Source organism: Coturnix japonica, chromosome 7 (assembly GCF_001577835.2).
Source record: "Coturnix japonica isolate 7356 chromosome 7, Coturnix japonica 2.1, whole genome shotgun sequence".
NCBI classification, from domain to species: Eukaryota; Metazoa; Chordata; class Aves; order Galliformes; family Phasianidae; genus Coturnix; species Coturnix japonica.
Window position 1 is genome coordinate 25,211,809 of NC_029522.1, and position 27,308 is coordinate 25,239,116.

Below are 27,308 nucleotides of genomic sequence, written 5' to 3' on the forward strand. Positions count from 1 at the left end.
AATAACTATGTGAAAATGGCAAATGGCAACGTGAGGACTACAGAAATTCATTATTGGAATAGCTGTTAGGAGAGAAATACAGAGAATGAGAGGAAGGTGAGAAACAGAAAAAGAAAGCAAGATGAGGAAGAAAGGGACAAAAACAACTGGTTGTAAAGCAGAAGCTACTCTTCTTTTAAAAGGTCAAACTTAGACATCAAGTTAGCTACCAAATGGAGGTTTTCTGCTTATTTCCTCAGATATTCCTTGCTATTTAACAACTTATTCAAAGGGTTGGAAATCTCTAAGAAGGTCAGCACGGGCTACTGTGAAGCTTGTAACATACATTGCTTTCTAAAGTAAGAAAATAAATAATAATAATAAAACCTAAAAATATGAAACTCAGTGGAAGACAGCTTCTCTCGTGTTTTATTGCGATAGGATATTTCTAACACAGTACAAAGAGAATAATGTATTTCACTTGGAGAAGCAAAGCTTTGTCTGTAGATGGTTGTCAGCTTTGCTGACAGGTTTGAGACCTTCACAGCAAAATTACATCAAGGACATTTCTAGAGTTGAATGAACAAACTTTGTTTTCCTACCGAACCACCACCACATGTGGTGGCCATGTCTCACAGCTGGTGTATATGTTGGCTCTCTGCTCAAGTTCACGTGCCCATCATCTTAGCTGATACTTCTCACCATCAGATCACCTACTGGTATTTTTATACATATTAACCCTTTTAAAATTCAGCATCAGTTAAATTATATTAACACTGATCTAACATGGAGAAATAATATTGTTTTCCCTAAGAGAGATACCCAGTATAATTTTAAATGCAGAACTAGTTGGGAAGAGTGAATAAATTTAAAAAAGAAAAAGGAAATGTAGAAGAAACAAAAGCTGCTTTTTTCTTCCTTTCTCCTTTTTTTTTAAGCAAAGACCTGGTTAAATGAAACCTGAAGTCAGACATCTCAAACAGTTTGTTAAGCTAAAGGCTTCTGAAGGAGGAAATTAACCCACCTTTCTTGGAAACACGTTAACAAAGCAAAACCCACCTCTGAATCCCAGTAGTTCACCAGAACCAAACCCCAAGTTCTTCAAAGTGGCTGAGCAGGAAATGCACATATTGGCTCATTAAACTGCCTGCAAGTCTGTCTAGCCTTAACAAAGGCCAAAACAGCCCAAAAGACTTCGTGGGAAAGGTAAGTTATAACAGAAATCATTTCCCAAGAAGTACAGCCATACCAGTGGCTTTCTTTGGGCTCAGTGCTTACACACAAGGTCTGTAAGGTTGGCTCGACTAGAATGTGACAGCCAGTAGCACAGGTTCTGATCCATCAGCAGGCAAAAGATTTCCCAGCAGAAAAAGCACCACAGTCTGTGTGCACACAACCCTGAGGCTCAGACGCATCTGAGGCCAATGCAAAATCCAGGATGCTTCCCTGTTGCTGGCTTTGTGGACAGTACCCTGTGTAAGTATATGTAAAGAACCCTACATTTTCTCCCATCGACTCTCACAGCTTCAATAAAAATGATTCCCACGTGTGAACTAAAGAAAAAAAGGGCTTGTAACAGCAGCAAAAATAAAATTATTCAATATATTTTCAATACATTCCTATGTATATAGAATTTTGCCCTTGCGAATTAAACGCAGGAAAAACACCCCACTTTGTTAAGTTCCAAAAGTTAGAAGTACAGTGAAAACGTAAAGTTTAATTATGTTACAAACATAAGTACCACTCTTTGCAAATAACACATGCATAGAAAGACAAACAGAAAGTGCTCGGGCTCGCTGGCCACGAGCACAGCGCTGCTAGGAGAGGGAGGCCCGGCAGCTCAGCAGGGCAGCAGAGATGAACCCGGAGCCCGACCACAACGCGAGGCCGGCGGGGAGGCGCCGAGCCCAGCCCCGGTTGTGCCCCCGGCTGGCAGCCGCCCGGCCCGCAGAGCCGTCACACGGCGGGCGGGGAGAGGCACAACAGGAAGTGAGTTCTGGTTCCTGGGTTAAGTCGCTCCGGCGGGACCCAGCGCCCTGTGTCGGGAGCGGCCGCGGGCTCCGCGAGGCGCTCGTAAGTCTGAGTCGTTTTTAAAGCCGGGGGAGCGGCGGGCGCTCGGTCTCGGGGCTGGGCTGCGTGCCGTGGCACCCGGCCGCGGGCCTTCCCAGCCCGTCCTGCCCTCGTCCCTCCGCGCTTCCGCCGCCCGCTCCTGGGGACGCCGGTTCCGCCCGGCTCGGGAGCGGAACGGGGGCCGGAGCCCGGGCGGCCTCGCTGCTGGGAGGGCCGCGGAAACAACGGGGCGGCGAGCAGAGGGGTGGGCAGAAGCGTGCGGCTGAGCCGAGTGCCGGCCGGAGGCGGTGGGACAGCCCGAGTCTCCGGTAATCGGCGTCGCCAGTGTAACTTTTATAGATATTTCCATTGGGGTAAAAAAAAAAACACAACTGTTTTGAATATAGAAATACGTAGAGAAGTACTTGTTTCTGGATGGCATCTATGTTCTCACGTGAACCTACGAGAGGTAGGCATGTACATTATGAATGAGAGCCTATATGCACATAATTAGCTTAAACTTTATTTTTCAGAATGGAAGGTGTTTTGTGAGGCACTATGGAAACTCAGCGTGTGTGCAGTGCTCTGCGCTGCTGGGGTTTCACGTGTGTGCAGCAGAACGTTGCTGATCTTTGTGTCAAGGTTTTTTTTGGCATTGGAGCTGTGGAAAATTCATCCTGGCTTTCCCTACCTGTATGAGTGAAAAGTGTGTTGCTGGAAGCAAGGATTTGAAGAGTTTCTGCAGGTTTCCCTGAGTTTGTTTACACACAGCTTTGTCTTACGCTATTTGCACTACCCAGTTGTTTTCCAGCGTTCAAGACTTTCCTCAGAGCTGGAATTCATGCTCTTGTTGCCATGGAGCTGGCAGCACAACACTCAGTTACTCACGTTTACAGGACTCCCTTATCACACAGACTCTGGTATTAATCTCCCTAATTTTGTCCAGCATTCTGTATTGCTGCTTCTGCTCTGACTCCATAAGGCTGTTAATAGTGGTGAAAGAATCAAAGAATCATGGGATGGCCTGGGCTGAAAAGAGTCACAATGGCCATCTAGTTTCAACCCCCCGACCATGTGTAGGGTCGCCAACCACCAGACCAGGCTGCTCAGAGCCACATCCAACCTGGGCTCTTCAGAATCTAATGAATATGAAAGGTTGGGGTTGTCAGCTTTGAGTTGCATGTGTTCCATTTGCTAGATGGATGCAACATAACTAACCTTGGATAAAATAGAGGGGATATTTTGGTGGTCTTTTCTTCCTAACTGAATAGAGGGAGCAGAGAAAATTACAAGGAAGAAGTGGCACATTTCCTGCTAAATATCAATGCCTATGAAGGAGAAGCAGAAAAAGGAGCCATTTTTTCAAATGATCAGGATTTTTGGATATTTCTGCTTCTCACGTTACCTATTTATTCCAGCAGCAGGCAGGTCAGGGTGCAACTACAGAGCTGTTTAATCCAATCTAAATCTAGACTCCAGAGTGCAGCAGTCCTGCCCACAGCTCATCTCATGTTCCCACTGCCTCCTTGTGTTGGTAGTGGTGCTCCAGCAGCCTCATCCTGTTTGCTTATTTATTTCCTTAGAGGTAGCAGGGTGCTTGTTCTCTGGCAAAGCTCAACCGTGCAGCATAGAAATGCTGACGTGGTACAGATAGATGGCAAAAATGCATGGCCTGATGTGGGGGAAGGCGGAGTATTGTTTTCTGTGGTAGTGCAGGCTTTTGTCACCATTATATAACCAGGATTTTATGTTACAATTTTGAAGCCAGTGCTGTGGATAAAAACGGGAATTCTATCTGTCTTTTGCTGATGTTTCCTGCCTTATGTTGGCGACCTTCTACTGACACAGGTATTTGTGGTACCATGTAATTTGAAGTGGTCCACGAAGCTGACCTGCATTCAAATAACAGCCAAAACACCTTCCTGGTACCAGCAGTCTAGATAAGAGTAGGAATGTTTGTTAACATTCCCAGCCTCCATCAATTCAGTCAGTCAGTAGAAGGCTGGAAGTTACGTATCAGTTTTAAGCATTGTTTTTTCCAAACTGAGATTTGAATTTCCATGAATGAAATGAATACCTTCATTTTCTATGAACTGTGAGTACTCTGGATTGAAGCCCATACACTGTTGTAATACTTCTTGTATGAAAAGGCCCTAAATGCTTCCTAGCTGTTAAAGAGTTCACTTTACTATTAATAAAGTACAGCCATCTTGAGATACAATTGGGATACAGTTGCTTTTGAAGTATGCACATATCTTAGGGGTAAAGCTAACAGGACCAAAGGGTACAACATCTGTATAGTAGGCAATTGCACCTTCTAGGAAAGTAAAACCACTTTTCTGCATTAAATATAATCAAGAGCAAGAAAAAAATGAACAAGACTTAGAGCTGACCAAGATTATCCTTGTTATCCTCATACCCTTCTTGCTGTATTTTCTTGACAGCTCCACTATCCCTAAGAGTCTGTGTTTTTTTTCATGAACCCAGAAGACAGTGATAGATGATAGTGGCTGTCCATTCTTTGCACTGTGAGGTAACCATGCTAATATTTATCTAGGAGAGGAAGTGAGGAGCTGTGGATTGCTTTTTTTTTTCCTTCCCCTCCTCCCCCCATAATATTGGCCCTTTTTTCTTTTATTTGAGACCTCCCTCATTATCCTCTACTGTACTTACATTATCATAAATTTTAATCTGAAATCTTAAAATTTATGTAATCTGTTATTATAGAAGCAAAGAATCTGTGTTTCCAAAGTTCATTCTGTCTTAAAATTGAAGTCTGTAACCAGTCAGTATTGTTCTGTTATGCCTCAGTGACCGTGAGCTTTAGTTTCAGGAGCTAACAATAAAATTGCTCTCAACTATAAAAAGTTGATAGTAACAAGGAAAAAACTCCTTGCTAACTTTTATTGGTTGGGAATACTTTGGTTTTTTTAGATAAAATTTATTTTATTCAACTTTTGGTGTTGAGTGTTTTGCCATTCTCAAGTGTGTCAAAGAGTAGGATTGGTTGACGTGACCTGCTATTATAGAATTCTTATATTTAAAATGTTTAATGCGAAAAGCTGTGTTCTGTTCTGGCTTGTTTAAATGGTATCTGTTGTTTTACAATTGGGTAAACATGAAGCTGTTTGAAATGTTGTCAAATCAGGTAACTGGTAATTTGCATCAATTTTAAGTCTGTATGTTCGGAATTTGATTCATTGTTAATCTGCTTTTATTTAGCTTATGATTGAACATAGCCCTGAACATAGAATTAAAATGTTGAGTTGAGCAGAGCCATAGTTCTATCTGTTTTGTGAGCTAATGCTCAAGATTACTGCACGTATTACTTGAATCTAATAATGAAAAGAGTGATGTTATGTGTATTTTTAGTTACATACTTCTTTTTCTTGGCTTTCTCTCTTTTTCCTTCTGATTACTTTTCAGATCTCCTAACTCAACTATCCTTTCAGTGATGAAACAACATTGGGAGTTATGGACAAAAACATTGGAGAGCAACTTAACAAAGCTTATGAAGCCTATCGACAAGCATGCATGGATAGGGACCAGGCTGTGAAAGAACTACAGCAAAAAGTATGTGATGGGTTCTCAGTTGTGTCTGTAAAGCAATTCTTTCAGTCAAGGATTGTGATACATACAAATTTCAGTTTCACTTCAGCTACTCACACTTCAGTGCATTGGAGTTGAGAATTGCAGTTATGAGACCAGGCCACTAAGCTGTGGAGCAGCTCATTAAGGTGTGAATGTAGTAGGTGGGTTTCTTTTTTTTTTTTTTTTTTTTTGCCCTGAAACATTAAAGGTGAGAAAAGAATTTTCTGTTTTGAAGAAGGATCGGTGTAAACTGCGATGAAGTATATGCAGGTTACCCATCTTTAATGAAGTGCATTTTGAAGTTTAATTTGCTTTACTTAAAAGTGGTTTTTTGAGTTATTGTTGTGAATAGCTTAAAGACTCTGATGTATTAAGCACTGGAAAATTGATTACTTTAAAGAAAAACAGTCAAGGTGATACTTCTAGGGCATCTGAAAGTGAGTGAGAGAAATTTCTACCCTAGAAACAAGGCTCTGAATACAAGGTCAGGAGATTGCCTTTCTCTAAGAAAGTTAGACAAGTGTGTGAGATCATCACTGTTAAGAGAAGTAAATGTTTGCAGTATTTCCCTTCATGTTTTCTCTGGTTTTGAAATAAAAACCAAAAGCCTTTCATAACGAATTACCAACTAGGCCAAATTTTTGCTTTAGTCAAACTTTCAGTAGTTGTATTCCATAACTTCAGAAGAGAATGGAGGTATCTTTTCAGGAAGAATTGGAGTATTTTTGTTTTGTGTTGATTTTCAGGTTTTTTAAAGCCAAACTCATGGATTTTGAATTATCTTCGTACAATGCCTTGTTCTAGTAAATTCCTCTGTTCATTGTGTGGCCTTCACACATTGTTGGATTGTCCACCATTCTGTTGTTAACAGTTTACTACTTAAGTTACCAATAGGCCACTTGTTTTGCCAGTCTCTAGAGCTGGGAGCCATGTCAAGCACACAGAAGCCAGAGTCATCTCGGCCAGATGGTGTTTGATACAGATGGATGGTTGGTTGTCATGCAGATCTTCTAGTTGGTAACTTGTTGCTGCCATCTGACTCAAGGAATAATTTGTGCACACTGGCTGTCAAAAGCATCTTCTCTTCTGTCTGTTTTAGCTGTCATGTCTGTGCTCTGTACAGAAGTGTTGACAAGACATTGCTGTTGTACATTTTCAATTTGGTTCTCAGTGATTTTTCTGCTTCATGAGGTCTCTTGTAGCTGCTGGAGTGTACTGCTCTTTGATCACTTTTTTTTTTTTTTTTTTTTAATATAAACTCTGATAGTACAACTACTACCCAACCTTTTAAAATAAATTTTGTTTCTAGGTTTATTCCTGCCTACTTCACAGACGAGCACATTGGGCAGTAGAGGAGTGTGAAATTCAAATGCGACTGAGATTAGAGAATTAGAAATCAGTATGGACTAATTATAAACAGAAGTGAAAACGTACCTGTTTTTGTGCTAGGTGTTGACCTGTTCATTGATAGGCATATTCTTAATTCTGGAAAAAATCAGTGCAACCCTGTAAGCTTTCTTGCTGGGATTTCACAAGTTTTCTCACTTGTCTTAGTGCTGCTGTAACTGCAACATTAGGGGTGTGCTAACCAAATAGTAGTTTTTGATTAGTAGCATCTTCCTGCTGCCTGGCCGTTTGTTCAATTAACTGGCTGTCTAATAACATTTATACACTTCACTGAAATGTAAGTAGCCTTATTAGGCTCTGTATGATCTGATTATTAGGGTCTTTAATGACCTGGAGATAGCACAACTACAATTAGAAAGAATAGGGCTGATTGGCCACTTTTTTTGCTTCTATTTTTCCCTTCTATTTTTCAGATTAGAAAAACAAATCTACTACATTTAAAGAATGTATATAGGTAGGCGGTTTGTTACTTACAAAGTTACTTACAATGGATACTTTGTTACTTACAAAGTATCCATTGTATGGAATAAGAAATGTTGTTTTAATTTAAAATCATCTTTTTCAAAGGCTGTTTTTATACAATTTGTTTGTTAGAAAACACAGAGGAAGAAAGTTATACCTTTGTATGGACAAGGTAACTGACCAGCATTTTGAAGAAATAAGTAGAATAATTTTAACTTTAAACCTGATGTGTTCTTTGGCTGTGAATGAAGACTCCTAGACTGAACTTACCTCGTCCTTTATAACTGCTGTAGTTGAAACAGTTACTGAAAATTAGTACTTAATTACTATTGTATCTTTTCTAGTCAGTGAAGTTTCAAGAGTACAGACTTGCCAAAGGTGGTTGCATTTGGTTTTTCATGTAGAGGTCCACAACTACAATCATCTTTAAAAATCAGAGCTGTTTTTTATATGCTAAGTAGGAGACCCCTAGTCAAAACAAAATAAGATTAATGCTAATTAAATTATATTTGCAGACAGAGAACTACATGCAGCAAATATGTGAACAGCAGGAACAGATAGAGCTTCAAAACAGCATTATTGCAAAACTGAATTCACAGTTAGCTGCTCTGAATGCTAATAGAGGTACGTACTCTAGTCTGCACATTATTTCTTTCTATTCTGTGTTGCAATGATGAATAGTTTTGACTTTGTGGCTTCAGCTTTCACAATATATATCTTTCAAAGCACTATCCTGCTTTTCTGCGAACGTGAAAGTTAACGCAAATGTGCTGTTTCAAAATCTATTTATAAAATGCAACGCTTCTGTATCCTCTTCAAGAAATGGTGAGATTTTCTTTAAACGTAGAACCTGCTCACACTGAACTAAAAAAAAAGAGTTAGGAAAATACGGGTTCAAATCATTCACTAGATTAAAGCGTTGTGTATTAATGCTGCGTCTGTCTGCTAATAAGTTTAGCCTGTAGGTTGTTCTAGATATGAATGCTGTAGTTACATGTCTTTTACATCAGGAAGTCTTGTAACGCTGATTTTATTGGACAACTAAAAGGTCTGTAAGCAGATATTTCTCTTTCAGATCAAATAGCCGTTGATTGATAATTTTCTACAGTTTTGCAGTATTACAAAAATAATAGAAAAGAGTCATTGTAACCATGTGTTAATCTGCCATGCTCATTAAATATTTATTCGCACTCGCCTAACACTCCTGGTCTTCATAAATTCTAGCAAAGTGGTTGGCTTTTATTTTTAAGAATACTTGTGCATTCCTTATTGCTAAATTAGTCTCACATTGTCTTTAAGCACACAATTGGGTTTATTTTGCTTGTTTAATATGAAGATTTTCTCAAAGAAAATGGAGAAGATAAGCCTAGCAAATTTTAGTTTTTGCATGTACTTAGGAGCTGACTGGGGGAAGATACAGTAACAATGGGCTGCTTTTTGTTTTAAGGTAATGTGCATCCCTACATTCTGAGGCATGAAGACATCGAAACCTCCAACCTGTCTTTTAGCCAGCTCTCTGAAAAACTGAATGTAGCAAAGCGAAGAGAAAGACTCTTAAAGGTATGGTCATCTGCAGTGTACTGAGCATAAGATTGCATTTGTTCTGTGATTATACAGTGAGAACCTAAGGAACAGGTGTCTTTGAAGTGTTCTTCCAAGACAACATCCTTAACTGAAGTGCCTGAGTGTTTTGCCCTTAGTTAGTTGAACTAAGCATCTGTTCTTGTTTCTGAGCACTGCAAGACAGTGGCTTCACTTAGCAGCTTAGTTGTATAATGACTGAAAATGAGAGCTGTGTTATCTATTCTTCTCATATGGGAAAACACTGAGAAATTATGCGATGTATACAGTACATTACAGTCAGTGCATGAGAGTCAGGAGTCATTGTTTCAGGTGCTATTTTCTTAATGGAATATGTTATTTGTAATTGTCTGCATTTTGGTTTAGTCGGTTATTACAGTTGCCTCTCAGCCATTTCATCTGGATTTTGGTTCATCTGTGCCACTACTGGTAAGATTTCTGATAAAACTCCGTGCAAAATAAACTTATATATGTAGTCCATGTGGACTTATGTCAGACACAGTCCCTGTCTTCCTGAACAAATGAAGTATAAATACTAATAATTATTATGGGCCAGGTTCACACACAAATAAATAAATAAATAAATAAAAAGAGGAGATAGATAAATTCTTCATGTGGTAAGCAGTCAGCCAGTAGAGCTTCATGTTTCAAGGGAAAACTGGGCAACTTCTTGGAAGATAAATTTATTTAGTTGTATTAATTTAGTGTGCTATTTTTAGTAGAGTCAGACATCAGAGTCTTTACAGTGTCCATAAATCAGGAAACGAGAGTCAATATATGTGGTAAAAAGACACACTCATGTTCATATTTTCCTTGATCAGAACATTTAGTTTTAAATGCTACACTGAGCTTGATTATCAGAATTTCCTTTTGCACAAAAAAAGGGAAGCAATTGTGTATTGGGAATGACTGATGCACATAAATTCTGCAATAAATGTTTGTCTTGCAGGCTGTTAGCATAATAAAAAGTATGGCAATGTGTGGTAGTCTTCTTTGTGCTCAAAATTGTGGGATTAAAATGACTTAGATGTCTAAGAGCAACTACTACTTCAATCTCATAGTCAGTATCAGCTCCTCCAGTGTCACTGTTTTCTGTCTTTGATGCAAAGAAAGCTGTACTGTAAGATTTTTAGGTAGCTAACAAGGCAATGCATTTAGCTTAGTGATAGGTTGCATTTTGTAGCATTAATTAGACCCTGCTTTGTGATTTAAGAAATCATGGTATGCACAATGCATAAACTAGGTTTGTTCAGCACGGAGAGGTGGCTTTAGAGAAAGCTAATACTTCTCCATAGAGATTATCTTCACTGTTGTGCATGGCAAGAGGAATAGAGATAATAGGCATTTGAAATGTGAAAGGTTCAAACTGAACATAAGGGAAAACTTTTCACCATGAGGACAGACAGGCATTGGAAAAGATTATCAAGAAAGGTTGTTCCTCCATCCTTGGTGGAATTCAAGACCTGGTCAGACATCATGAATGACTTCTGCTTTGGTTATTATGTAGATTTGCAGAAGCTTTTGAGGTCCCTTCCAGCTTCAGTATTCTGTGAGATAAACCTCCCCAAAAGAAGTGTTGTAGTTTGAAGAGTTGGTCTTTTCATAATACGAAAATAACCACTTTGCTATGTGCTAATACAAGCGATCTTAAAAGATACGTTCTGCAACCAAGCACTTAAATGAGCAGGAGGTATCACCTACATGACATACCTGTCATGGCATTAACCTAAAGCTTAACATACTTTATAACGTTACCAAGTTGTTTGCAAAATCCAAACTCTGACAGTATTAGAAACTGTAAGATGATCAAGCTGTGAAGGCTTGTATTACTAAGAGATCCTCAGAAGCAATCTCCAGTCTTTTCTCCTGTCATAATATCCTGAAGTTGCACAAAAATAATGATTTAAATCTGATATATCTTCATTGAAACATGTTGAAAGGCTCTTCTAACACTGATTCCCATATAGCTTTTCTTCATCTCTTAAATCTTGTCCCTGCTGCCTACAGGAGAATATGGAAGAAATGGAAGAAAACTACTGGCTGTTACTGCAATGTTCCTGGCTGTCCAGAAGCTTTTGAAAATCTGCATTTTTTGGAGCTGTAATAGTTTCAAATGGATAAATGCTGTGTGCAGATAGATGCTGTATCATAGGTTCAGTGAAAGTTAATTTACTGACATTAAGAGAGTTGTTGAAGGGTGAGACTGAAGGAACTGGGGCTGTTTAGTCTGGGGAAAAGGAGATTGAGAGGAGACCTTATTGCTCTCTTCCAGTATCTGAAGGGTCCTTATAGTGAGAGCGGGACTGGTCTTTTCTCACTGATGGCAGGATGAGGGGAAATGGCCTTAAGTTGCATCAGGGTAAATTTAGGTTGGATATCAGGAAAAACTTTACAGAAAGGGTTGTTAAGCACTTCAATAGACTCTCCAGGGAGGTGGTTGAGTCACCATCCCTGGATGTGTTTAAAAACCATTTGGATGTGGTGCTTAGGGACATGATTTAGTGAAGGGTTGTTAGTTAGGGTAGTATGGTTGGGTTATGGTTGGACTCTATGATCTTTAAGGCCTTTTCCTACCTGAGTGACTCTGTGATTGTATGATTCTAAGTGTTGTGTTTGACGTAAGCTTTATCCAAGGTGTTTGGGTTTACAAGCAGCTTAGTTTCAAAGGAAAATACCAGAGAATCTGTGTGTCATTGTTTTTTGGTTTTTTGCTTTTTTGTTTGTTTTGTTTTGTTTTTGTTTTTGTTTCGTATTTAATGGAAATTGAATTTGACCAGGGAATATTTGGGAACTCAGGGACCAAACAATGGCTCTGTGGATTTGGTGCTTGTGAACTCCCACCATGGAATGTTACTGCCCTCCTATTACTAGAACAGCAAAAATCAGTTCCTCATCCCATACCTTGTGTTTATTTAGTGTTGTCTTAGATGATCATAGCACTCCCTGGTACCTCCTGGTAACTATTTCTGATTTAGTTTGTGTTACTCAGGTAGAAGAATAACAGTGTAGCCCTCCCTGTTCATATTTTACTGTGACTTGATGTATTAAGTCAACAGGTCATGAGCTGAGCTGCTATATGCTTGCATGTTTCTTTCATACACAAACCAATCCTGAAGTCCTCTTTTTAGCTGCTATGATTTGATTTTTATTCTCATGCTGCGTAATGTTTTTCAGACTTGTGAAGTATATAGTTGTAAAACAGCATCCAGCTTTTGGCTCTGCTTTAACTTTCTTCAAAGTATTTTCAGATCTCTTGAAAATACTTCTATGCATGCCTCCATCTCCTCTTAACAGGACCTATTTTTTTTTCCCAAATTGATAAAGATGATTGTCTTTTCTCATTCATCAGATATTTCCTTCACATGCTCTGAACTTTCTGTGCCTTTATGTTCTTTAGGATTTGTTGACCTAAAGTCTCCAGATACCTTGTTCTTTTCAGAACAAAAATCTTTCTTATTTTGTCCTCTTTTGCTGCTGTTTGATTCACATGCTTCCCTGGATTCTTACCTACTATGATGCAGTACACAGATTCTACATAGAAGACTGTAGAAAGTGTTTGATTTGTCCTTTAAGTTCTATATATTCCTCCAAAGGTGGAAAGTGTGGAAGGAAGGGTCCTTCAGCCTCAGGAATTAGGAAGTTTGCAATACCTAAAGCAGAAATACCTTGGCACTTCAAAGATGTTTGAGTAAATGGATTTGTAATATCTGCAAATTGTGGTGAGAGATTTTTTCTAGAATAGGAACAGCCTATTTTTAGACAGTGTTTTGAACCCCCTGAGAAGAAGTTTAATCTGAATATCTAAGATTCCAGCAAGCCCAGAATTGCATTGAAGCTCTGACCTTAAGTTTACTGTGTAAAGTCACAACTGATACTAAAGAAGAAACTGCCTTCAATGCTATTTTTCTGACTTTATTTAGGTAGGTAGAAATAGCTACTTGGCATATAACTGTTGTTTCAAACGTAAATGCACACGCCCATGCTTAACCACCCAATGTGTGTGCATAGATGAGCACACACATCCATCACTATGTGGCTGTTATTGTCTCATTTCGGTTGTCTCACTGATAATATCTCACTATCTTATAGTTCAGGTTAACCTTTACCTATCTAATCTCCAAACAGATGACCTCAATCTATTTAGATCCCATTCGTAAATAAAACAAACATTCTTCTCAAAAGAACACTTATTTTCTTCTTTCCTCTTCACCTTTCATGAGCGTTTTACAGACCATTGATGACCTACTATAACATCATCAACGAATGATAATCAGTTTCAAGATGTTGAAAAAGACCAGACCCAGTACCAACTGCTGGGGAACACCATTAGCTACAGGCCTCCAACTAGACTCTGTGCTACTGATCACAACCCTCTGAGCTCTGCCAGTCAGACAGTTCTCAATCCACTTCACTGTCCACTCATCTATCCCACACTTCCAAGGCTTACCTACAAGGATGTTATGGGAGACAGTGTCAAAAGCCTTGCCAGAGTCTAACTACGCAAACATCCACTGCTATCTACTCAGCCAGTCATGACATCATAGAAGGCTACCAGATTGGTCAAGCATGATTTCCCCTTGGTGAATTCATGTTGACTATTCTTGATAACATACTTTTCTTCCACTTGCTTGGAGATAACATCCAGAATAAGCTATTCTATCACCTTCCCACAGGTGGAGGTGAGGTTGACTGGCTTGTAGTTTTCTTGCTCATTCTTCTTGCCCGTTTTGAAGATGGGAGTGACACTGACTTTCCTCCAGTTCACAGGCATATATCCATTTCACCATGACTTCTCAAAGATGATAGAGAGCAGCTTGGCAATCACTTCTGCCAGCTCCCTCAGCACTTGTGGGTGCATCCCATTCGAGCCCATGGATTTGTGTGCATCAAGTTTGCCTAGACAATCTCTGACCAGATTCTCCTTGACCAAGGGGAAGTCTTCCTTTCCCCAGACTCTCACATAGTATATCCTGCATTGGAATGGACTCACAAGGATCCTGAGTCTAACTCCTGGCTCCATATAGGACCACACAAAAATCTGACCATATATCCGAGAGTGTTGTCCAGATGCTTCTTGAACTCCAGCAAGCTCAGTGCCATGACTACTTCTCTGGGGAGCCTGTTCCAGTGCCCAACTGCCTTCTTAGTAAAGAACCTCATTCTGAAATCCAAATTCTTTCTTATCTGCGGAGTCTGGGATTCTTCAGGTGCACTCTCAGCAGTAAAATGACTAAAAACATTAATACGACTGTCATAAATTCAGAAAATTCAGTTGTTTTGACTAATCATATATGATCAGATACATCTATGTTTAGCTGTATGAGGTCCTTACTAACAGTTCAAAATTAATACTGTAGTAAATAAGACTGTCCATTACTTAAGTTGGAGAAGCTTAATTTAGCTTTTTCTGGACTTCTAAATAGTGACATTCCACAAACTGCAGTTCTAGTAAATATACTGGAATTTCTGAAATTGTTTTTTAGGAACAGTTAGAAAATGAGAGCATGAAGTTGAAGCAACTTGAGGACAGAAACAGTCAAAAGGAAAGGAAGCTTATGTCTATTATTTCCAACCAAGAAGATAAAATACGAACTCTGAAAAACAAATTGAAAGAATTAAATGACGCCCAAAGGGGTACACAGATGCCAACATACAAAATAGAGGTAAGATAAGAAACCAAGTGGAGGTGAAATGAAAAAGCAATCTTCTGTAAAATGCTACTCTTTTCAAGCACATTTGTACTAATTATTCTAAGAAAATGATTTTAAATTTCAACACTACGTCATTACTAGGAAATTGTTAAAGTATGTAAAGTCCATAGGAAACTCTGAACTATTCAGTACATTGACTGGTTTGTATGTTAGTTATTTTTACGTTCTGTCATCATTAAACTAGCATTTGTAAAAACTGGAGTTTTATAATCTTCAGTTGGGAGTTTTCATCAAGATTGAGTTGATTTTTTTGCTTTTACCCCACTCTATTTTTGTTACAGAATAGCATCTGGAGTGAAATACAGTTTGGGGACAACTACACTGCAGACGCTGGTGTAAATGTAATCTTGTAAATGCCTGTTAGCTAGCTAATTTAAATTGAATATAGGTAAGAGGATGAGCACAGCAACACGTAACTTGTTGCTATCAGACTTTCCAAGCATTTTTGTCTTACAGCAGACGTTTGTAACCAATGCTGTTAGGAATAAAGCAGCTCAAATGTGCCAATAGGAACCACAGTTGCACTTTAGCACCAGGTAGGCTACGAGTCAGTGGTTATAAGCAATGTATCACTGAAACCAGCTATTTTGACAGACATATGATCATGTTATGAGCCTGATGTGGAGCACATATGAACATATCCAGGCCATCTGGTAATGTAGATCTAGTGGAACTGAAGCTTGTAATGTCTGTTTATCGTAAAAACTTTTAATACCTGGCATTGACATAAAGCTGTGTAATACTAGAACGAGCCACAAGGTGGTAGTCAAAGCTAAGAACAACTGAAAACCCAAGAGAACTCTTGATGAATTCGCTTCTGATGTCTTCATTGATTGTTTTTGTGAATAAATTGATTGCTTTTTTTAATAAGAGATGGAATTTCTGGGTGCCTCAGTAACAAGCTTATACATAGTACTTAACCTGAATCTTATATATGATTGAAACAGACAATGAAGCAAGATTCTTAGAACCAGTTTCCTTTAAGGAAATGTGAGCAGAGGAATACCACACCGAGTTGCTAAAAACTAAACTAAAAACAGGGATTTCACAAAAACAGTAAAAAGATTATTTTGTTGTTTTGTGAATGTTTTGAGTGCTTCTGGAAGGACTAAATGGAGGGTACTGCGGCATTTTAATCATATCAGGGCAAAGAGCAAAATGAATATGCTAACCTGTGATCCATACTTTCATGTTTTACTTCAAGGTGAAAAATAAGAAAGTTGTTCCAGATAAGCCTGAATTATCTATAGGGATTTCTGGTATTTCACCTTTGCCTGAAAGGTAAATACTTCTGCAATATTTCTGCAATTTACTTACAATTGTCTTTTCTGCTACTAATTATGACCTCTTGTTTTCCATCATTTCTGCACAGTACCTTAAAAAGTACTGGGGAACAGCAGGGCATGAGAGCAGAAGAGGTCAAAGAGCTGATGTTGGAAGGAAATAAAGCTATGTAGAATCACAGAAGAGCTTTGCAAGTATGTACAGATAAGCTGAGAAGAAGAATAGCTGCTGGGTTCAGCAGGACACTATGGGATATTACAGTGGACCTTAATGCTGGGTTTTGGATAAGCATTAGCTTTCTTCAGAACAGGAACATGCAGCTGTAATGGATTAACTGATGGCAGCACAGCAGAGTAGCCTGCTGCACTGCCAGGAGGTCTGATAGTCAGCATGAATAAATAATTTTTGGCCCAATCCATCCTAAATGAGAGGGCTTGAAACCAGGTATATCTGCAAACAGTATATTTCCTAAGGAAGCATTCCTCTTTCAGTCAGTGTTTTGAGAAAAATATTGGCCATGCTCTTAGGTTTGTGCTTCTTACAAGACAGATAATAACACCGCTTTTAACAACCTTTGCTAATGTCAAGTATAATATTCTTGAAGATGACGATTGGAGAGAATTGGGGAAAAAAGTGTTGTGAATTCTTGCTGTCCTATACTCTTGCCTAGGCATCTGATTGTGACCATGCTCTAGATGAACCAGATTGATCTTTAGACTGAACCATTACTACTACATAATGAGAAGAGGGAAATAAGACTATGATAAAAACTTTATCGTCCTTATTTATGTATATCTAAAGAATAAAAACTTATTCCCATCTCCTGTCTTCATCTCAAATAACTCCCTTACTCTGCTCTGGTGAGACCTCACTTGGAGCACATGTCCAGATGTGGAGTCCTCAGTACAGGGGAGGTGTAGACCTGTTAAAATGTATCCATAGGGCCACAGAAATGATCCAAGGGATGGAACATCTCCCTATGAGGACAGGCTAAGAGAGCTGGGGCTGTTCAGCCTGGAAAAGAGAAAGGTCCGGGGAGACCTGAGAGCGGTCTATAAGAAGAGGGGTTAAAAGCAGGAGGGCAACAGACTCTTTATTGTTGTGATAGCACAAGAGGAGATGGTTTTAAACTAAAAGAGGGGAGATTTAGACTGGATATAAGGAAGAAGGTTTTTTTTTATGATAAGGGTGGTGAGGCACTGGCACAGGTTGCCCAGATGGCTGGTGGATGCTCCATCCTTGGAGACGCTCAAGGTCAGGCAGGACCAGGCTCTGAGCACCTGATGGAGCTGTAGGTGTCCTTGCTGATTGCAGAGGAATTGCACTAGATGACTTTTAAAGGTCTCTTCCATCTTAAAAGATTCTGTGATTCTTCTTTTACTTTTTTTCTGTAGAAAGATTACGTTGTCACAAATGTCTAGCGAATGAACATTGGTTCATCGAATCATATGTATATTTTAATGCTCTGGTTAAAAATGCGTTAAGAGAATTTTCCCATTTATTTTTATTGAAACACCGGAAAAGTGGTCAGAACTTTAACTTCTTCTGTAGGTGTTTCTTTATTGAAATGAGGTTCAGGTAGACATTTGTCTTCAAAAAGAGAAACACATTGGGAGTAAGTGTACAACTTGTGATGCTCCTGATTGCTGTTAGAATAAGCAATAGAGAGGAAAACAATATATCGAGGTAAAGAAAAACAACCCCTCTGAGCTTTTTTTGAGACAAAGATACAAAATTCAGACCGTCACAAACTTAACTTTTTCATTATTAAAGCTAGTTTTATAGTATCTGTGATATTACGCTTAGAAATATAAAGTATTCAGCAGAATTATCAAGATTTCTCAATGGAAATTTATGCATAATATAATGTCTGGTGCCTTAGAGCAAAAAAGTCTCAAATCAGCATGAAGAGCAATGTCTGCCAATCAGTGTAGGTAACTAAATTTTGGATGATGTAGAAAAGCAGAGGAATGAGTTTGCTAGCACATCTCCAAGATGTGAGGTAGACAGAGAAGGAAGAAGCAGTAACAAACACTTGTGTTTTCCTTCTCCTACGAAGCCTGAAGCCCACAAAAAGCAGCACACTATTTTGCCTAGACTGGAATAAAAGCAGTATTTTGCACAAGATGATACCTAAGGAAACTGAAAAAAAAGTGTAAAGACTGGATTGTCTTTGGGTCCTTGCAGAGTAAGGCCCTATGCTTGAATGTGTGTATAAATTATGACTAAACAGCTCCTTGACTAGATTGTTTTTCCCTTTTCTGCCTGCTTTTTTTCCGAGAACAGAAATGTATATACATATGTTGAAGAACAAGGTATCCAAGAAAAGTAGCTTACGCTATTGTTTTTCTCTGGTTTGTGGGTGTGACTACAATAAAGGTCACAACAAGCTGAATTGATCGAGGGTCTAATTTACAATTTCAATCTTCCAGGGAGAATCTGGAGACTATTTTTCAGGAGATGAAAGAAGAGTGCCATCGAATATGTACGTTAGCCAGAGAACAAACAGACCAACTGAGTAAATTTAAAATAAAGCCAGAACCTGAAACTGGTAATATCATACTTAAGCTCTTATTGTGATTCAACTGTTTGAAAGCTTTGCTTTATATTTGAAAATACTGTAAATTACACATACATAGAAGTACTTCCACTGTTTACCATCTGCCTTTTTCAAGTCTGTTCACATGGTGCTCAGTATTTCACCAAGAAAACGCACCGCCAGTTTTGGCATTCTATGACGAATTCTCCAACTCACATGCTATAAAGACAGTCGTCACATCAGTAACTCTTATAATTGTTTTGTCCCTTGGAGTGAGAGGCAGGCACTTACTGCATGTGATATCCTATCGTACTGTGTGAAATACAGAATTTGCTTGCTTTGAATTTAGCTGTCAGTTCAAAAGATGTCTGTTATGAATGTCTGTAGCCTCATATTTGTTACAGGAAAACTTCTGAATTGAGGAGAGTGAGAGTACTGATTTTCTAGACTTCCTTGTGCAGACTTGTACATATTGTTTAGTTATATGGGACAAATGCTTAACCCAACACTTCCCTGAAAACAAAAGACAGACTTGATTTATGCAGCTGATGGAAGAGATCCTGGATATCCAGTTCTGCTAATGCTTATATTTAACATAATGAAGGCTATTATGGGTATTCTTACTAGCTTTGCTTATTAGTAAGGTCAGATTCTTAAGTGATTTCAAAAAATATTTGCCAAATTTACATCATTGAAGCAAAATGTGTAGATTCCAGCACTTGCTTCTAATTTAAGTTTGCCTTTGAAGCCTGTAACTTCCAAGGGCCAAGTCAAAACTGTATTGTTACATTCTAAGCATACACTACAGAATTTTATTGTCTGGGGAGCGGGTGCTTGGCAGTTTATTCCAGAATTCATTTATTTTATTTAAAAATGTGCCTAACTCAACTGTGCAAAAAGTTTTACATCATAAAGATTTAATCTGTGTGAGTTCTATTACCTCTGTGGCTCACATTTGCTATATATGACTGCTATCAGAAGATCTTTGTGCAATGAATATACAAAGTGCCAAAACTGAACAAGAGTTTCTTGAAGCACAGGGAAATATGATCCCTGCTCAGTTTAAATATTTGCCGAATTTGGAATTTGCTGGGAGTTTGGTACCTGAATATGTTCTCAAATCTCGTTCATGGGGCCTAGAATGTTCTCAGCACTACATGAAATATTTTTGGTTCCAACTTTTATTTCTGTCAGAACATGCATGTATATGTTAGGCGTATGGGACAACATATATTTCAGTTAAATTGAAGTGTTCGTAACCCTAAGTCAAAGAGAAATATGACTGTTAAAACAGAATTATTTTCTCTTGTTTCTGTTCTGATATTTTTTGAGTCAGAGCAAGTGTTTATGAAAGAGAAATTGAACCTTGAACCGATTTCAGGGAGACAAAACAAAGGTTAAAAAGCCAAGAAGGAAAATCAAAAATCTTTTAGGGAAAAATATCACGCCTTCAATAATGATATTTTTCTTAATGTTCTCCTCATTCTTTCTTCGCAGAAATACAGTTTTCCATGCCAATACAGTGTACTGATAAAACTGATGAACAAGCAGAAGAGCTTTTTAAGCCTCGGGTTATACAGGATATAAATAGAGGTGCATCATGCATCACATCTATCACACCAAGAGGAGTGGGCCAAGATGAGGACAACAACTCTGTAGAATCACTTTCTAAATTTAATGTCAAGTTTCCACCTACAGACAATGACTCTGCTTTCTTGCAGAGCACTCAGGAAAAAGTAACAGTTCCTTGCTCTGGTATAGCTGAAAACATGCTTCAAGATCATCATTTTAACCGGGAGCACAGAGACCGTGCTGTTAACCTCAGTAAATTGGAACCTAACTCATTTGAAGCTCATGGAGTTGATCTCGTGACCTCAGCTTTACAAAGCTTAACTACTGTTGACAAAACAAACCCTCCAAATCATGCAAACATGCCCATAGAAAATACCCGTGACAAAACATGCTTGAAAACAGCAGACACCGCTTTCACGTTCATATCTAAACACGCAAGCCAAGGTGCACCTGAAGTGATTTTCCCTTCTTTAGAAGCTGCTGGAACAACCGTCAGAGGTCCTCATCAGGTATCTTTCTCTAAATACTGTAGACTTTGGAAAAAGGTAATGATGCTATCAGCTGTATTGCTAAGGTCTTTGAGACTGGATTAACATATTCTCTGAGGTATGTCACCAGTCTTCTGTTTAAGACAATACGTTTTGTCAGTACTTCTCACTGATGCTGAAATACGTGTACAAGGTGCTTTACCAGGGAAATAGGACGAGAGTAAGACTTTAAATAGATATGTGCCCAAATTTTAGTTTGTGTAGATATTAAGTGCTTCTATATTTGTTTCAAAGCTTTCATTAATCCTAAGTTGGCACCTAGATCACTTTCTTTCTACCCTTTATCTCAGATGAATAGAGTGTGTAGTTGTTTTAATTGTCTTGGGTGTACATCAGAGAATAGGACAAATGAATTAATTAAAAAACCAAACATAAATGTACAATGTGGAAAAAAAAAATAAAAATCTACATTTTATCTGGATCTGAGTTATAAACAGAACCCTATTCCTACTGTCCACAACAACTGAAAATATGTTTGTCATAGTTTAAGCAGTCAGGTAGGAAAGCATAATTATTTCTTTTGACAAATGTATGGAAGTAGACTAAAATAATTCACGTCTATGTAGGTAATTTGAATTTAAGTCCTAACTACTGGAAGTTCAGAGAAGTTCCTGAAAGCAAGGCCCAATTGCTGTAAAGCAGGAGAATGTTTTGGCAGCTTCTATCAATTGTGTCTCTGAATATTTTGCTTCCTTTGTGTAGCATTCTGTATCTACTGAAATTGCTCATAATAATTGCAGACCTTGTATTTATGTGGCTTTTCTCACACCTTGTGAAAGGAAAGCTGCTCAAATCTACACCAATAGTGGTGTTTAGGAATTTTGAGAGGCTGGATTTTAAATATTTTCACTATTTACTTTGATATGATTTTGTGTTCTTTCCTAATGACATGCAACAAAAGAGCTTTACCTCTCAATTTTATCACTGCATGACATGCAGAACTGGTGTTCGGACAGCACCTGAAGGACATCCTAGCTATGTTGATTTCCTTCACCAAAACTTACCCAGACTAAGTTCAGTTTTCCATTGCAAAGCAGTTTGGAATGAAAGTTTAAATTACAGAAAGTTTACTGTTTCCATTATTTTAAACTATTGCTGCCTGATTTTTACAAATGTGTTTAAGGTACCTGTCTGTAACATATGAGGTCTCAGTTATACTAACTTACTAATTTTTGTTTTTTATTGTGCTTTATTTTTCACTGGGTCTTCTGTTAAAGTTGTGTGTGAGTTAAGCAAATTAATTCACTTATTTTGTTACTGGTAGAATTCCTGCAGAGCTGTGAAGCATTCGCTCCATTCCTTGTTACTCTTCTCTTTATCTGTACTTTCTCTACAGCGTGTTCTTTTACTAGTTAGTCTGTCTATTCCTTTTTCAATAGATGGCACCCTGCATTGTAAATTACAGCCAGTGAAACAGCTGGTATGTGATTATAAATTGATAGGGGAGTATGCAGCTTGAAAAAAGTGGAGAAAAATTGTGGTTGAATAGCAGTAAGGCTTTGGTTTGATCATTGCTATTTCTGCAATAAAGAAATTCATTTGGGACCACCACTTAAAATATAAGTTATTTACTTTGTGGAGAAAACATAATAATTGTAACTTTGGGGGTGGGAAAGGCAATGAGAAACTATTTCACTGTTAATAAGTCATATCTACATAGCACTATAGAACATACAGGATACAGATCAGAATGCATCTTATCCAGAAATTTGTTTGAACTAAGCCAATATTACTTTAGAATTGATTAAATATCCATCTCTTTCTCTCTCACAACATCCATCACCTATAATTAGATGCCTACAAAAAAGTTCTTAAAGTACTTTTCCTAGTGAATGGGACTTGGTTCCAATTCCTAATGAACTGGATTTACAGATAATATATGTGTAGATTAAAACAGTAGGGTTTTATTCATGTTACTTGCATACATGTCTTCTTATTGTATTTTCTTATTGTATTAAATTTAAAACAAAAAAAAAACAAAAACAACAACAACAAAAAAACAAAACTGTGAATAACTTGTTCCTGGGATTTTTACAGCATTTTTAGGGAGTTGTTCCAGTTCCATCATCCCTGCCACTGGTAAATCTCCATCAGGGAGCAATGAGATACCTGACTGTTTTTTTACTAGTGCAGATAAAACTTTCAAGTATTTACTACATATGTTAACTTATAAAATGGAAAACCCCATAAATGCAGTAGATTTGGCAACAGTAAGTTCTTGGAACTGCTCTCAGTTGCTGTAATAAATTTAGCTCTTTCCTTCTTTGTGGATACTAAATGTGAAAACTCAGTACTGTTTTCTTCGGGTGTAACTTAAAAAAAAAAAAAAAAGAAAATGACTGAAAAGAGCAGCAGATTAAAATAAGCACGGATATATGGATATTAGTGGACCTGGGGTTTTACAGACTACTGTTAATTGAAACTTGCACGGAGATGCATTATGTTTACCAGTATTCACAATTTGCGGGGGTTGTTTCAGCCAAAAGCATCTCTAAGAATGTTCATGATTTGAAATCAAGTCAGTAGTCTATTGATCGTAATCTAGGTCTTGTTTTAGAAATGAAACAGCTGCTTAAATGAATCTCTGCTCTGAAGAGCATTTTAAACAACACTCAGAGGAAAAAATTAAAGTTAAGTGCTTGCTTCAGCATTTTGCTGGATTCTTTCTATGTGGTGGTTCCAAGGCTGGAAATCTTACTGTGTCCTATTATTTTTACAATAATATTTTTAATGACCATTTACATAATTTGGTATTAAAAAACAGTAATTTTAAACACATTCCTGGAGGGATGTTTGAGTGTGTCTATGTCTAGAAAAAATTAATGTGCAATTTACACCAGCAATGTACAGTAAGTGGGCTCTTTTAGCTGAAAAGAAGTGGTGTGATTGCACTTAATTACTAATTAGCCAATTTAATTATATGGATTGCTGACCATAATGAAAGATGGTAAATCTGCTACCACTGTCTGATAAGCTAAACACTGTTTAAATATGGAGAGCATGAGGAATTGACTCCAGGAAGTTGCAGCTGGTTTAAATACAGGGATTAACCACTGTGAAAGCCACGTTCATTGTACAGTGAGTTACCATGGCGGGGGGGGATACAACAGATTCTAAGTATTTGACATGATAAATGTGTGAAAATTAAAACTCTTGGATTAGAATGGATAGCTAGAACTTCAGAATTTCATAAGAAACTACTTTCTAAAGTATTCTTACTTGCGTTTCCACATGTGATTTAAGCAATAGAGAAGAAAGATGAGCTAAAAAACTGGATGGTGCTCTCCTTTTCTAGGTTCCAGCCCTATGTAGATCTGATAGCAACTAGCTGCCATTCTGTCCGCTCTGCAGTCACAGCAGTATGCATTTGTTTTTCAGTTTATTCAAAACCTAATTTTCCTGGCCTTGTAATATAACTATGTATTTTATCTTGGGTTTGTTGCTAATGTTGAAGTAGCAAAACTTAATTTTTGACTTTGCTTTGATGAATTTCTTAATCCTGGGTATTATCAAGCCATATAACTGGCGTACGCTCAGGCTCATGTCCCCATGGTCTTCAAACAGACTTGCTGGCTTTCAACTGGCTCACTCAGGTAGCAAGAGCAGCAGCAGCTGCTGAAGCAATTTTAGCATAGCTTGCAGACTTGCCTGAGTGTATGGATGAATATTCCAATGGCCCTATTGAGTTCATTGCTGTCATGGAAGAAAGAATCCCAACACTGAGACTACCTGAGACATGCTTACACTAAAAGGCAGTCAGAGCAATTAAGTAACTTTGACCATGTGACATTGCTGTAGTTGTTTTGCAGTTAAACTGAAAATTAGATGTGTACCAATAAGAATAGAAATATTTCATATAACCTTTGTACAATAAATAATTATTTTAAGGTTAAAAACAATGGTACTAAAGATTTATGTACTAAGGCTTCTACAGTAAATATATATATATATATATATATATACGATGTTAAAGAAATGAATTTATGTCATACTGATATTACAGAACTCTGTTCATGGCATCATTTATCATTAATAGATATCAAAATATCAAGTACTTGCAAAGGTAGTATGTTTAGGAGAGTAAAAAAAATGTATATATTGCCTTTTTTAAGTGAGAATTTTCTCCAGTTAATGCCTCTGCCAGGCTTACGTTAAGTAAACCTAATATAAAGAGGGAGGTATATTTTTAATATAAATATGTACCACAGCATAATGTAATTCACATCATAAACCACAGCAGTAATCATTTTCTGTTTCTTTTAGCTCATTTGGCAGCCTCGGGACAATGATTTGCTGGCACAAACTTATACAGACTCTGAACTGAATCAGCGTGGAGTATGTGAATTCTGTCGAGAAGTTTTCCCACCATCTCTAACATCTAAGGAAGATTTTCTTCGGCATCTGAATTCCCACTTTAAAGTACAGTCTTAACATATGAGAATTCAGCGGGTCACTGTTTTTGCATCCATTTGGGTTTTTTATTATTGTTGAATAGATTTGCTAAGAATTTAAGAATTGAGACTTCTTGTAACAAGAACTAACTGAAATTATCAGATAAGCACATTTTTTTCATTGTCATTTGATGAGGTGAAATGCAACCGTAAGTCAGTACTGTAATTCACTTTACTGCTTGTCATGCTTCAATATTGCCATTGGGATTGTAGTTAAAAGCTTTTTTTTTCCCCCAGCTGATCTTTGCCTGAATAGGCTTGAAGTCATGATTATATTTATCAGGACAGATTTGCAGGATTAAGCCTTTAATCTGGGACAGAAATTGGTGTACAGCTAGGATTTCTTCTCAATATCCACTGATACAATTCTCTAATTGAAGGAATCGGGAAAGAGGGGTAGGCTCTCATTTTTAGTTTCTATTATAAGATTTGTTATAAAAAATAACAATTGTGTTGATGTATCTTTCCAGCATTAATTATTAGTTAAACTACTTTCATGCAAAATATTAATATGAAGGATGGAGTAAGAAAAGGCTAAAGTGTCCCTAAAGGTAAGAATACCAAAGATGGAAAAGTTTACCTTTCTTTCTAGTCTGCTATGAAGGATTGTTCAAATCTGTTATGGCTTAGACAAGCAAGGGGAAAACCTAATCACAGAAGTCTCAGTGACTTCAGTTCTAACCTGAATATGCAGAATGGTTTTCTCAATGCAGTTTAAATGCATTTAGTCAAAACGTTGCATTTTGATAAAGTTTGCACATTGTATAGATTTATCAGGTTCAAATTTAAAAGTCATAGGTTTTTTACGAAACAATTTATATTAATGATAATGGGTGATTTAGAGCTTTTGGCACTTGAACTGAGTATCGTTTTTAGCCCTGATTTTTGATAAAATTAGCATTAATATTTTTATAGCAGCAAAGTACAACACTTTTTAAAGATTTGTTCGCAGGCGACCTGTTTCTGTGAGGAGAAAAAAAAATTCTGCAGTTATTTGCTCTGTTTTAAATATCTCATGTTTGTGACTGGCTGTCAACAGTGTGTACTGTAATAAACAGCAGTGCACAGTGCACATCTGCTTTGCGACCTGGAGAAAGACTTTGTTCCTGTTAGCAGCTCTCAGTCCCTACTGGTAGCAGTGCTGAGGGTCCATTCAGCACTGGCTTGCCCATGTGGCTGCGATGTACCTCGCAGTACAACCAGGAGGCTGCTGGGGGGCAGAGCTTCCAGCACTGAGAGGGAAGGTGGGGATTTGCACATCTCCAGACTAACCAACACAAAACCAACTTGTCCTCTCTATTGTGAAATCCTAGCTCAGGAGCTCACGTTATTAAGCCTGCATCAACTGTGATTCACCTTTAAAGAAAATAAAGTCATCTTTCCCCTGGCACACACCGCTCTGGGTGTGAATGCGTTTTCCCTGTGAGCACCACTATCAGCAGAGGTAGGAACCCGAGGCCCTGCTGGGCTGAGCTGAGGGACACAGTTGGCTGGAACCTGGGTGCAGCACAGTCCATCCCTCTCCCACACTTGCTGGGGGTGGCATCTGAGGGACTTGTTTCATACTGGGTATTTAAAACTGCCTCCCAAGGGGGTCCAGATAGGTTCGATCTGAGTCTGAGGAATAACAAAACTCACACCAAGCAGTTACAGGGAACTTGAGGTGGGAGGTGAATGCTGTCCCTGAGTGGGCCCCACTCATACAGCTTTCCTGGAGGAGGCTGCTGTTGGCAGCAGGGACATCTGCTTTATTACACTCACCAGAGGAGGTTTAGCATTCCTTCCCTCCTCTCCCCCTTCCACGCAAGCTTTGCTCAGGCAGAGGAGGTTGAATCCAAATGGGAAATGTGAATACATTAAAAATACAATAATAAATCTGAAGGAAGAAAGTAGAACTGGGGAGGAAAGAGAGCAGCAGGCCTACTGGCCAAGGCTGCTCCTGGCTGCCTCAGGGCCTGCAGCACCCCAGGGTAATGCAGGGCTGTTGGGTGGGCTCACTCTCTAAGCCGCCCTGCAATGACTGTGCACAACGTGGGAGCCCCTGTTCCCAGCCAGGAGTCACAGAACTCTGGCTCTGACTTGAAGGCAGGGAAGCAAAGTACTTCAAACTATCAGGGAGGTTTCCGAGGGGCTG

The 27,308-nt window shown here is 38.3% G+C and overlaps 1 protein-coding gene across 7 annotated transcripts; it reads left to right on the forward strand.

The window, feature by feature from the left end:
- The first annotated feature begins 1,920 nt into the window (after window positions 1–1,920).
- On the forward strand, window positions 1,921–26,570 carry TANK (TRAF family member associated NFKB activator). 7 transcript variants are annotated; one of them, XM_015869129.2, is made up of 10 exons: window positions 1,961–2,052; window positions 2,562–2,670; window positions 5,455–5,601; window positions 8,004–8,112; window positions 8,936–9,048; window positions 14,553–14,732; window positions 15,985–16,061; window positions 18,497–18,615; window positions 20,101–20,684; window positions 24,987–26,570. In XM_015869129.2, exons 3-10 carry the CDS (start codon window positions 5,503–5,505, stop codon window positions 25,152–25,154), a joined length of 1,449 nt encoding a protein of 482 aa, XP_015724615.1. In that variant the 5' UTR covers window positions 1,961–2,052; window positions 2,562–2,670; window positions 5,455–5,502; the 3' UTR covers window positions 25,155–26,570. The 7 variants fall into 7 exon arrangements, with proteins under 7 accessions (XP_015724612.1, XP_032301911.1, XP_015724616.1 ...); XM_032446019.1 differs by lacking the exon at window positions 2,562–2,670 and adding an exon at window positions 4,473–4,561 and having other exon boundaries at window positions 1,979–2,052; XM_015869127.2 differs by lacking the exon at window positions 2,562–2,670 and adding an exon at window positions 2,436–2,497 and having other exon boundaries at window positions 1,989–2,052.
- The last annotated feature ends 738 nt before the right edge of the window (window positions 26,571–27,308 follow it).